This window comes from Somniosus microcephalus, chromosome 15 (genome assembly GCF_052327205.1).
Source record: "Somniosus microcephalus isolate GS21.2 chromosome 15, FLI_Smic_1.0, whole genome shotgun sequence".
NCBI classification, from domain to species: Eukaryota; Metazoa; Chordata; class Chondrichthyes; order Squaliformes; family Somniosidae; genus Somniosus; species Somniosus microcephalus.
Window position 1 is genome coordinate 22,499,026 of NC_141001.1, and position 13,260 is coordinate 22,512,285.

At 49.5% G+C, this 13,260-nt stretch overlaps 1 protein-coding gene across 2 annotated transcripts in view; it reads left to right on the forward strand.

Annotated features, from left to right (window-relative positions):
- The window catches only part of LOC147106574 (ETS homologous factor-like), a 75,865-nt gene extending 62,983 nt beyond the window's left edge, over positions 1-12,882 (forward strand). For both annotated transcript variants that reach the window (XM_086007528.1, XM_086007529.1), the window contains 2 exons: positions 1,644-1,839; positions 10,934-12,882. In XM_086007528.1, coding sequence (XP_085863654.1) covers positions 1,644-1,839; positions 10,934-11,033 — 296 coding nt within the window. In that variant the 3' untranslated portion in view covers positions 11,034-12,882. The remainder of the gene's footprint in view (positions 1-1,643; positions 1,840-10,933) is intronic.
- Positions 12,883-13,260: the final 378 nt, after the last annotated feature.

The window sequence follows — 13,260 nt, forward strand, 5'->3', positions numbered from 1 at the left end:
TATAAGGGGGACTAGGGGGGTGGCCTACTCCTGTTCCTATGTTCCTAATGGCCGACCGCTCTGGGGTTCTCTGCCTGCTGTCCATAAACAGCATCCCCCAAGTGCAAAGCAGAGAATAATCAGCCCCATCTTATCTTTTCGATTATTACTTTCAACCTTGGTGGATCCTGGATCATGGTAATTGCTTCATCTAGGTCTCTCAATAATTAAAACATTTCTGAGGAGATTGGATCATTAATATATTGAGTGAGTTCAAAATTAATGTTGAGAGGACAGGAGGGGTATGCAAGCTGCGGATTATAACATCATGATCCAGGCTGGGCTTGGCCAAACCAGGTGAATCTGGGAAATTTCAGTCCATTCAGGATTCTAAGTCACAAGCTAATCTTTCCTCCAAGTACCTTGTAGACCTTTCTCTGCCTTATTCACATTTAGGGGGAAAAATTCACCTGGTTAGCTAGGAACTTAGTGCCTGAGCGCAGCGATTTCCACCACGATCTCCTGCGCCCACAGATCATGACTTCAGTCAAGGTAGCACCCCGGGCTGGATATTGAGTTGCACCCCACCCTAGCACCTGCCGCTAGGAACAACAAACCTGGAAGGGGCTGGGGGAGCGCTATTTAAAGGCGGGCGCTTCCTGCCTTTTCTTGTCAGCAAAATTTTTGGTACGCGCAGGTTGAGAGGGAGAGAGACGTCTGGAGAGATTTAACGCTGTCCTAAGGAGTTTTCTCCCTCAGCACCACTTTTGAGGTTCCTAAGCGCCGAGCTCTTTCCCTGGACCTATCCATTAGTGCTTCCAACACAATTGCTTTAGAGGTCTCTCCAGGCCAAGATTCAAGGCTGCAATGAGCAGGGTGTGGCTGGCCAGCAAGATGGCCCCTCCCTTTTAAGAACTGGATGGCGCCAGTCTGTCTGGCTTCCATGGTAACTGACATCGCCTGAGCTTCGGTAGCGTTCTGAGGTAACGCCTCGCTCCCTGCCGTTAGCGCCTTAAGAGAGGTGTGTAGCGCCTGATTTAGCACTCAAATCACCTCCAGGGGGCGATAGAGGGGAATTTTGTGCCGGCCGATATTAGCACCCCAAAATGGGCAATACCCAATTTTTCCCCCTTAGTGTTTAACATGTTGTGCCTCACAGAGGCTTAATAATGGAAATGTTTTTAACTTCTTTTTATGTCCTGGCAACCTAAAACCAACCATGTCACTACTTGCAGTCGCATATGCTGACTCAACATTCCTGCATTTGTAATTGCTAGCAGAGACCAGAGGCAATCACTACCTCTGTGTGTGACTTGGATCTGAAGGCGAGTCCCAGAAATGAACATACGACACACAACGAGCCCGAATCACAATTGTGTTTTCGAATGCTCCCTCAGGAGACTTTACCAAAGAGGATCCTGCTCGCTTCCTGGCCAATACTTATCCCTCAAGCAACACCTAAAGCACATGATTTGGTCATTCATTTCATTGCTGTTTGTGGGAGCTTGCTGTGCGTAAATTGTCTGCATGTTTCCTACATTACAACAGTGACTACAATTCAAAAGTATTTCATTGGCTGTAAAGCACTTTGGGATGTTCTGAGGTTGTGAAAGGCGCTGGAGAAATGCAAGTCTTTCAGTTATTCTGTGTACTTTTCTGTTCAGATGCTCGAGGGACACACCTGTGGGAGTTTATTCGAGATATCCTCCTGGACTCAGACAAGAACCCTGGACTGATAAAGTGGGAGGACAGATCCGAAGGGGTTTTCCGTTTCCTCAAGTCCGAAGCTGTGGCTCAGCTCTGGGGGAAGAAAAAAAACAACAGCAGTATGACGTACGAGAAGCTGAGCCGGGCAATGAGGTAGGAGACTCCTGCACTACGTTTGACTCTTTGTACGTATTCATTTTAGCGATCAGAGCCCCCACCCCTAGCCCTGATATTCAATGTGGGGCCATTTCCCCAACACCACCACCAAGAATGCCCTGCTCAGGTCACTGGCACATTCACCACAGACTCGAAACCATACGGCGTTTTCTCCCTTCAGCAAGAGAGTAGGTCCGAGTGAAATGTGTTGTAATGTTAGTGAAAGCGCTGCGTGCTCTTTGCTCAGGATTAGCACTGCTCGGAGTACTCCTACCCTCCATCAAACATGAACCTGTGTCGCAATCTTAGGCTGCACAGTCAAATCAAAACATGAATACTTCCTCCAGGTCAGACCCAGCATCGGTAAGGTTTATGAAAGGGAAGATCTCACAATGTCCCCACAGCCATGATAGAAGTGAATAGGACAAGCCATAAAGGGGAGGGGAGGGGAGGTTTATGAACAGGAAAATTTCACAATGCCTACGCAGCAGTATTAGCTCAGTTTTCAGGTACAGTATGAGATTAAGACTAAGCTACGACATCCTGGTGTGACACTCGTGCTGCTTTAGTACACGGTAAATATGACAGAATCCAATTTATATTTTGTAAAATGCATTGTTCTACGAAATGAAGCTCCAAACCCTAATAATCCCATCATTGTTTGCAAATTGGTTGTGAAATACATAAAGCTGATTTTAGAAAAGATTCATAAGCAGGTTAGGTTGCGATCATTAGCTAGTTATAAGATTAAAATATTTTATTTACTGTATCTGCATGATATGGTCAAAAACAAACTCAAGAATTCTGGATCCACTATGTACTACCTAAAAACTTAGGGGGAGAAATTGGGTACCTTAGCGCCTCCCGTTAGCACCTCCGGGGGACGCTACTGGCTTTGTGACCGGGTGCGGCGCTAGTACCGCCGGCCGTGAGATTGAGCTGGAGGTTTGCGGCGGCGGTAATCACTAGCGCCACGATCTCCTGCGCCCTGAGATCATGATGTCATCCGGGTGCGCAGCACTCCGGCTCTGAAATTCACTCTCGCCCCCTGCCTGAGCGCCTGCCGTCAGCAGCGACAGGTACAGGAGGTGGTTTGCAGTCGGATGAGTGCTGGAGGAGCGCTTTTTAAAGGCGTCAACTTCCTTTTTTTTTTAGTTGGCAAAGAATGCTGCCTGTCCGTCTGACACAAGCAGACAGGTGTTTTGACTGATTTGAGCATTCTCAACTTGAAGGAGTATTCTGGCTGAGAAAAAATTATCACTTTCATTTGGGTTACATTTACTAGTGCAACATTTCCATCATTTAATGGGGGCTGTACTGGCACAGGGACCTTGCCCTCCAGCGTCACCGTCGGAGGCAGAGAGAAAGATTCCAAAATGTGGCCAGAGGGAGGAGGGCCAACGGGGCTCTCAACAGGAGGCCTTACCCTCCCAGGGTATTCCAGCAGCATTTCTCCTACATCAATCTCACTGAGGAGCAGTGTCTTAGACGGCTCCACTTCACCAAGGACATGGTCACAGAGCTCTGCCACCTCCTGCAGCCAGACCTCGAGCCTCACATCAGGAACACCACGGCTCTCTCGGTGGCAGTCAAGGTCACCGTTGCCCTCAATTTCTACGCCAGCAGATCCTTCCAGTGTGCAACAGGAGACATATCTAACATCTCGCAGTTCGCTGTCCATTGCTGCATCCACGAGGTCATAGATGCTCTCTACAGGACAAGGGACTACATTTCCATCCCCATGACCAGAGAGAAGCAGCGCGAGCATGCATGTGGCTTTGCCGGGATAGTGGGCTTCCCCATGGTGCAGGGCGCTATTGACTGCACCCACGTCACTTTGCGGGCACCTCATAACAATCCTGAGCTGTTCCATAACCGCAAAGTCTACCACTCACTTGATGTGCAGTTGGTGTGCGACCACACATGGCGAATCCTCACCGTCAATGCCCGCTATCCTGGCAGCAGACATAGGCATAGAAATTCGGTGGGCTGCACCACCAGTTAGCGCCTGAAGAGGGCACTCAGTGGCTTTAGCGCCACTGGCCACGCCTCCCGCGATATTTAGCGGGGCGCTAATGGCGGCGTTAGCCTGTAGCACTGCACCGCCACCGATGACATCATCGGTGTGCGCAGCACCCCACTTCCGCCCCGATCGCGATATTTGGTTGCGCCCCCCCCCCCACCGTAACACCGGTCGCAATTTGCGACCGGGTCAGGGGGGCCTACCTGCGGCGGTAGTGGCGCTAATTAAAGGAGAGGTGCGGGGCGGCCATTTTTTTTGCTGGCCGCCTGCCAGCACCTCCTCGCGCCGCCGTCCCCAGCCTCCTGAGCCTCCCCCCGGGCAGTGCCGGCTGTGTCCCAAGAGCCCAGCACTTCTCCTCGGTGCCGGGCTCTTTTGCCGGCACTCGCGATCTCAGATTGCACTGGTGCAGGCCCCTCCCCTTTAAGAAGGGGAGGAAGGCCTGCAGTACCGCAGTGCGCCGTGCCGCAGCATGTGGCGCTGCGGCATGTTGCGCTGCGATATTCAGTTTCAGCGCCCCACGAGGGACGCGGGGCGCCTCGAGCAGCGCCGCGCTTCCGTTTGGGGAGCTGAAACTGAATATCGGGATGGCGCAAATGGCTCCATTCGCAGCGGTAATTCCTGCGTCCAGGTGAGCTTGGCGCCCCAAGCAGGGCGCCACCGAATTTCTAAGCCATAATGTCTTCATCCTGCGCCAGACCGGTGCGCTAACTCTGTTCCAGCCACCACATTGAGCTAGCGGATGGCTGCTGGGAGACAAGGGCTATCCGCTCTCCACCTGGCTCATGACTCCCCACCGCAACCCCAACAATCATGCCCAACACTCATACAATGAGAGCCATGCTGCGACCAGGAACATCATCGAGCAGACCATCGGAGTCCTCAAGCAACGGTTCCGCTGCCTGAGCGGATGTCCCATTTCGTCGTGGTCTGCTGCATGCTTCACAACTTGGCCATCATGAGGGCCCAGCCATTGCCACCATACATAGCCGCACCACCTCAGGAGGAGGAGGAGGAGGATGAGGAGGAGGACGAGGACGAGAAGGAGAAAGAGGAGGAGGAACAGGAGCACGAACACCAGTGTTGGAGGATCCAGCCACTCGATTGACCTTGTGGAAGGGTGGTCCGTGGCCACCTCATCAGACTGCAGTTCCAATGAATTTGAGGCCACTTCCTGGTTGCTCATCCACTCCCCATCATTCCATCAATTTCTCATTCCATACCACACCCCAAAGCTGAAATGAGATACAGCACCATTTCTGCAACATTCCAATAATACATTTATACACAATCAGCAACCACATATATAGAACAACAATATTAACTAATGATCCTTGTGCAAACCCTTACTTGCCCTCGTTACAGTGCCTTTTCCTAATCTGGTGTTCCTACGTAGTATCTCCCCAGTAGCTGCAGCAGGGCTGGTGCCAGAAACTACAGATGGCCTTGCAGGATGCCCTCGACCAGCTCTGGGCCTGGAAGGCCCGGCTGTACGCTATACCACCTCAGGCTGGGCGGCAGCAGTCTGGGCTGGCTGGATGACAGGCAGTGGCAAGGGCAATGGCGGAGTGGTAGTGGTGGGAGCATGAATGCTGTCATCCTGAGAGAGGACAGCAGGTTCCTGCTCCACTGACCCACTGTCACTCCCCCGGGACAGCACCTCAGCATCTCTAGCAATCTGCTGCAGCACAGATTGCTGGCCTGCTGCAACACCATGAGATCCCCGGTGGACTGTGGTGGTCCCAGCGATGATGGCAGCAGTCAGAGCTTCCATGGCATCAAGCTGAGACTGCATGAGAGCAGTCTGAGACTAGATGGCATCAACCATTGACTGCATTACAGCACTAAGACATTGCGTGGCTTCCGCCTGTGCTGCAATGGAAGCTGCAACATCGCCCATGATACGCAGCATGAGGTCTGGGTCCCCACAGTGCCTGAGTCCACCATCCTTGACAGACTGCCAAGGATGGGCTCCATGGTGTGCGCAGAGCTATGTGCAATGTTGGAGGTGGACTCCTCCACGCTCCTTACCATTGCTGAAAGGCTCGCGGGCACCCTTGCAATTGCACCTATCATCTCCGTGTGCATGCCCCTCACCCTTCTTCTAAAGGCCTCCCCATCAAGGCCCTCATCTGAGTCCTGTGCAGCAGAACACACCTGCGAACATGCCCTCCAGGGAGCTGGCTCCCGAGCTACCCTTTCCCCCTGGCCTTGCTGCAGCCCGCTCGTCACTGGTGCCTCACCCTGTGCAGACCCCTCTACTAAACTTGCCTCTAAACATCGCGTAGTGCCAGTATCTGAGGTGGTGCCTGCGGGTGAGAGATGCAGTGACGTGGTGCTTTGCTCCTCCTCCTCTTCTCCTTCCTCACTCTCAGTGGGGGGCTGAGGGACAGGCTGGTCATCTGGTTGCTTATTCTCGGAACGCATAAAGGCACAAGACTCACATTAAGGTGAGGACAGGGGGGTAGGGAGCAAGGAATGCAGACAGTATCAGGAGCTGGAAAATGGGAAAGGCTTGTGGTGCGAGGGGGAAGTGGGATGAGAGAAGGAGAGGGGCTGAAGATATCGTTGTTGCCCCAAATGGGGTCGACGTTGCTGAGGGCCACGGCGTCCAACACCTGCTGCCCAATGAGTCGCAGCACTTGCTCCTCCAGGTCTGAGAGCTGCTGGAGCTGCGCATCTCCCCCGCCTGTTCTCTGCTGCTCCCTCCTATTGTGTTTGGTGGGTGAGTGGTGGGGGTGTGGTGGATTGTGCAGTGTGTACAGACCGAGGTTCAGATGGTGGAATGTAGGACCTGTTGAAGCATGTACTCACCTTAACCACTCAAGTGAGGTCATTGAATTTCTTCCGGCACTGTCAGGCTGTGTTCACCCACACTACTGGCCGAGACCTCCTGGGCCACTTCCCTCCACATTGCCCTGAAGACCTGGGGCAATGGCCTCCTTCCAGTGTCCAGGAACAGCACTGCCCTCCTTCACTCGTCTCCCATGACCAATGCCTCGTCCATGAAATGACGAGCTCTCTCCCTGGGAGTAGGATCAGCCATCACGATAAGGGGATTGAGTTGCTTGCAAGTCGCCTTCACAGGATCTGCACAATGATGCAACCTCCCCTTTAAGAGCTGGAAGGAGCCAGTGTGAAGGATCATTCCTGATTGCATTGCACCTGAAATTCATTAGCGCTCTGCTGGTAGTGCCCCTGTAGCGCCCCACTGAGGCGCTAATAGCCAATTTAGGGGAACTTCAGATTCATTAGCTCCTGGCGCTAATTTTTCAAGATTTTAAAATTTAGCACCCCAACCGGGGCAATAATGAATTTCTCCCCCATAAGATTCAAATGAAATATCCACCCCCATATCTGTACAATGACATCAATTTTTAAAAATTCATTCTTGGGATGTGGACGTCGCTGGCAAGGCCAGCATTTATTGCCCATCCCTCATTGCCCTTGAGAAGGTGGTGGTGAGCTGCCTTCTTGAACCACTGCAGTCCATGTGATGAAGGTACATCCCACAGTGCTGTTAGGGCGGGAGTTCCAGGATTTTGACCCAGCGACGAGGAAGAAACAGCGATATATGTCCAAGTCGGGATGGTGTGTGACTTGGAGGGGAACTTGAAGGTGGTGGTGTTCCCAGGCACCTAGGTGGTGGAGGTCACAGGTCTCCAGTTAAACTTGGAGACTTATTATTGGATCTTGTATGAACTTTATCGGGATTAAAGTTTAATGTGTATCTGTGGCAGACATGTTTCAAATTATAGTTGAGCTTTCACTTTACAGTCATGTATCTGATGTTACTCCAATAAAGACACATTTACCAATACGTTCAGGATGTGTATTTTACAAATGATTGAAATTGCTGATTTCCTCCTTTATGCCACTTCTACAGAATTTCTACAGGTTACAAATTCTATTTTTGGATATTAAGGGAATCTAGGGATATGGGGATCGGGCGGGAAAGTGAAATCGAGGTAGAAAATCAGCCATTATCTTATTGAATGGTGGAGCAGGCTCGAAGGGCCAAATGGCCTACTCCTGATCCTATTTCTTATGTTCTTATTCAACATATTGAACCTGGGTTTAATTAGGTTTGTTAAATAACAAGAACCTGCATCTCTACAACACTCCACAGATGTCAAAGCACTTTATCGAGTAGTGGATAATGAGTGAACACTTTCTAGACAGGAGAGAAAGAAGCGAGGGGTTAGTTGTGGGCAAAAGCATGATGACAGAGGAGAATCTATGAAACTTTTGAAAGCAGAGAGGGAGGTGGCAAAATAGATAGGCTGAGGGAGTTCCATGAGGCAGAATCAAGGTGGCTGAAAGATCAGCAGCCAAAAGAGGAGTGAAGGGAGCAGTGATCGAGAAGAAGGCCAGAGCCAGAGGAATAGAAGATTGGAAGAGATTGTGGAAATAGGCAGAGGCCATGACATGGAGGGGTTGGAAGGTGAGGACAGGGGTCTTAAAGTAGATTCGTTGGACCACGGACCACGTTGGACCCAGTGGAGCCTGTCAAGGTCTGGGTTAGTGGCTGTGTTGGCTGTAGTCTGGGTGAGATCATGCGTAACAATGTTATGATGCCTAGTAGTTTATGGAAGGTGAAGGTGGAAAGGTCAGAAAGGAGAATGTTGGAGGATCCAAGCTCAAGGTCACTTAGGCATGGATTAGGGTTTCAGGAGCACAGGTGGGTGATGTTTTGGAGGTGAAAGAACGTGGTCTCGTTGGCTATTAGGATGTGGAGAGAAAGCTGAGCTCGGGGACGAACAGGTAGCCAAGGTTCCATACTGGAATCAGTCAGCAAAGGCAGCAATGTCGGTGATGGAGCTGAGGCTGGGGCCACAGAAGTACAACTGTACAAGTATACATGGTAATCTGACTGGAGCGACGCTTTAGATGTTACTAACAGTGTGAAGGATATCAATGATTGTTGCTTAAAGTCTAATCCTTCACATATCTTTCATTTGTTTTATTAGGAACATTGGAACAGGAGGAGGCCATTCAGCCCCTTGAGCCTGTTCTGCCATTCAATTAGATCAGGGCTGATCTGAATCATAACTCCATCTACTCGCCTTGGTTCCATAATCTTCAATACCCTTCCCCAACAAAAATCTGTCAATCTCAGTTTTGAAATTTTCAATTGACCCACAGCCTCAACAGCTTTTTGTTGGAGAGAGTTCCCGATTTCCACTCCCCTTTGTGTGAAGAAGTGCTTCCTGACATTATCCCTGAATGGCCGGGCTCTAACTTTAAGGTTATTCCCCCTCGTTCTGGACTCCCCCACCAGGGGAAATCATTCTACCCTATCAAATCTTTTAATAACCTTAAACACCTCAATTAGATCAGCCCTTAATCTTCTATACTTAATGATACATCTTTATAACACTGAAATATGGCTTTAATAATCTGCTGTCCTCATTATCAGTGGGTTATTGTATTTTAATTCATACAATCAGATCACAAGCTAACGAGTTTCTATCCGCATCACTTGGAATTTCCCTCTCATTTTCCATCAATGCCTTTTATGGGGGTGGGGAGGGGGAGGAGATGAACTAATGGTCTCTCCACTTCAATCAGTGACTCCAGGACAGACTAGAGCACACTGAGATGTTCCTGCTTCCCCTCCTAAGTATGGAAATTGCTATGGAGCTGCACAGTCAGCTGTATCTGGGGCACAGATTATGGACTGTGTGTTCTTGATGGACAGTGTAGCACAGTGCAACTTGGCACTGGAGTTATTATCAATAATGCGGAAATTACTCATGCAAATGGCAGTGCTTCCTGAAGCTTCAGTCAACAGGGCATTCTCAAAGTTGAAATCTCCCTCTCCAACTCCCGACAATAGAATATAATGGCTGCATTCTAGATATTAACTGATCTTTATGTAATAGAATTCCCTCCAACATTTCATAGAATCATAGAGGAAGAATTTCCCCTCCTGTGGAGGGCACTAATGGGGTGCAAAGGCCTTTTCACCCGGGCGCGGTGCTGACCGCATCTCTCGCCAAATTCCACGGGAGGTTCATGGCGGCGCTACCAGGTTGCGGTCTGATCTCATGCGCCGGGAGATCATGACGTCATCTCCGGGCGTAGCGCCCCGGCACAAAAATTCCCCTTCGCCCCCTGCAGCAGCAGCAGGCGATGGCATCGAGCAGGGCGGTCGACCGGCCGGTAGCGGGGCGGAAGTTAAAGGTGAGGAGGCCGGCCGCCCTGAAAACAATGTCGGATTTTTTGAAAAATGTTTTTTTCGCCCCGGACGCAGGGTCCGTGCCGCGATCGGTCAGCCGGGCTCTCTGCTCCCACTCCCCGGTGCTGCAGGTAAGTTAAAAAGAAACTGCAGAGTTCGCAGCATGGAGCCCTTCCCTTTAATTCAGGGAAGAGCCCCTAGAACGCGGCAGTGCCACACGGCCCAGTGCGTGGTGCTGCTGAGCACATCGCCCCAGGTGCGGCCTGGGCTGCGAGCTTCCCCCCCTCTTGTGCTCCAAGAAGGAAGGGGTGTGCTTGACTTAGCGTTCCACTTCCGTCTTGGAGCAAAAAGTGGGAATTTTAGAAAGGCTGGAAGAGGTTAGCGCCTGGCGCTAACTTTTCCAGCTTTTCTGATTTAGCGCCCCAAACAGGGCTTGAGGAGAATCTTACAGCACAGAAAGAGGCCATTCAGCCCATCGTGCCTGTGCCGGCTCATTTGCTGCATATTTACTGGCAGAATCCAGGCAAAACCTGTGCACTCTCAAAGCCAGAGATATGCAAGTCTGCCTAATGCTGTAATCGTCCAAGTCTCAATGGGAAGTGCTGAGCCGTATGGCAAAGTGGATCACGAGCACCCCTCCATCCCACACCCAAACCAGCACCGTATGGGCCTGCTTTGAATACTTGGGGGTTTTATTCTGTGTTTCGTTACCTATTCATCAGTACAAATGGCAACTGTCCATTCCCTCCAGCTCCTGTTAAAATGAATGATCGTGAGGTTATTAGTGCGGGTTTAAAAAGTAACCTTAGATCACTGTGCAATTCCATAACCAGTGTATATGACATTAAAGCAACTGCACTAATTGATACGGTCTCTTTTGTGTGACACAGGTATTATTATAAACGGGAGATCCTGGAGCGAGTGGACGGTCGCAGATTGGTCTATAAATTTGGAAAGAATGCTCGTGGTTGGAGGGACTGTGACCAATAATATTAACTCTTGGAGATCACCGTGGAAATGATTTCCACCTCATCAAAGAGATGCCAAAATGGTTGTTATTATTTATATGTATAGAAAACTCAAACAGTGCTAAAGCTGGTCACTAACACTTTCCATTTGTCTATCAACTGCCACCTGCCATCCTGTCGGCCAGAAATGACCACGAGCCTCAGAATCCCAACTAACAGAAATCCTGAATCCAATGTTCACAGGCCACTGTGCAGCCAGACGTGTGCCAGCCATGTAGAAAGAAGGAGTGGCAAAGTATTTTCCCCAAAAATGAAAGCAACAATTTGATCACCAGCCCAAAAGGCAAGAAAGTCTGCCAGTTCATTTTCAGTTCAAAAAAACAACAATTTGCATTTATATATCACATTTAACGTTATAAAAACGTCCCAAGGTGCTTCACAGGAGCATAATCAAACAACACTTGAACCCAAGCCACATAAGGAGATATGAGGACAGGTGACCAAAAGCTTGGTCGAAGAGATAGGTTTTAAGGAGTGCCTTAAAGGAGGAGAGAGAGGCGGAGAGGTTTAGGCAGGGAATTCCAGAGCTTGGAGCCTGGACAGCTGAGGGCACGGCCACCAATGGTGGGGTGAAGGAAGTCGCAATGCACAAGAGGCCAGAATTGGAGGAGTGGCCGTGCTTCTTCCTTCTGCCACATGCACTATGTAGAGACAGGGTAACAGTTCACATGTTGACGAAAGGTGATTCTTGCTGCGGGTGACTTACCATCACATGTGTCTGCTGGGTACCCAATGCCAAACTGCAGTGCTGCCAGAGCATGCCAGCATCAGCCGCTGTGAGGGCTACTTTCTCCGGCTCTGTTTCTTAAAGATCAAATAATAGAGATCATCCCAGTAATTTGTGGCTCGAAATCCAATGGTTGAATTTTTATTTTATAGAAATAGCATCCGGAAAAATTCATTGTGAAAGCTTTTGATTCCAATATCTCGTGACAAATGGAAATGGTTAAAGATCTTTTAATTCTGAAGAATCCTTATAAATTTCTGTAATGAAAGTAGTTTTAAAATCATCTTTTATATATTTGTAAACTAATTGAATTTGTATTGTATTCTGTGCCGATTTGGGTTCTCACTTGGCTGTGTAATCCTTGAACTATGTGGAAAAGAATGATGTAAGAAGCTGTTTAAATGTGACAACGTGTTGTTACTTGTTCATGTCTGTGGAAAATGTACACAGGTTTCTAATGATGTGCTTTGCACTACAAACTACAGCCGGCTCCACATAGCTTTCTGCCAGAGGAAGCCATTTCCATTCGCTCCCATTTGATCTGCTGGGAGGCCAGTTAGCAGTGGTGTCCCGCAGGGATCGGCCTTAGCATTGAATGATTTGATGATAACCCGATTCACTTTGAGGTGTCAGCAGATTTGAGAAGTTTGGTCTGCATCTGTTCAGTGGTCGTGCTCAGATTGAACACTTAGCACCCAGTTCAACAACTCACAGGATAGGGTTTAAAACGGGGCAGTTTATTCAAATCTTGAGCTCCAGTGGCCTGGCTGGCACTGTATTATTCCTCAGCAAATCGGTGATGCGTTTATCAGAATACCACTGCAACATGGAAAATGGAATCTACTCTCCTTAATGGATTCCTTTTCACTAAGAATAGTGTGGTAAACCACTGTTATACCTGCCTGTGTGGGTGTTTGTATTCCACTGTGTACATGTCTGTACATGCCTCGGCTGACTCCTCCCACGAGTCCAGGTATAAAGGTGACTGCTCCACAGTCCCTCTGTATTCTGGACTGGTCGACCACTCGAGGCACACCTTCATTCTCTTGTTAATAAAAGCCTGTTAGTTACTCGCTTAACCTCAGTCTTTTGAGTAATTGATAGCGCATCAATTTTATAACAAGATTTTTTTATAATGGAGAAGATCCTCACACCAGCATGCCTGGACTTAGACCATCGGGAGGCGGACACATCCACCAAGTTTGCTCACTGGCTTAGGTGCTTTGAAAGATTCCTGATCGCCTCCGCTGCAACGGTCAAATCGGATGAGGACAAACTGGATGTCCTGACCTCCAAAGTGAACCACCGAGCGTACTCGGTCATCCAGGACGCAACCTCGTACACGGCTGCTCTCAAGCTCCTCAAGGACCAGTACACGCGCCCAGTGAACGAGATGTACGCCAGGCACCTCCTGGGGAGTCGTAAACAACAACCTGGGGAATTGACCGAGGAATACCTTCAG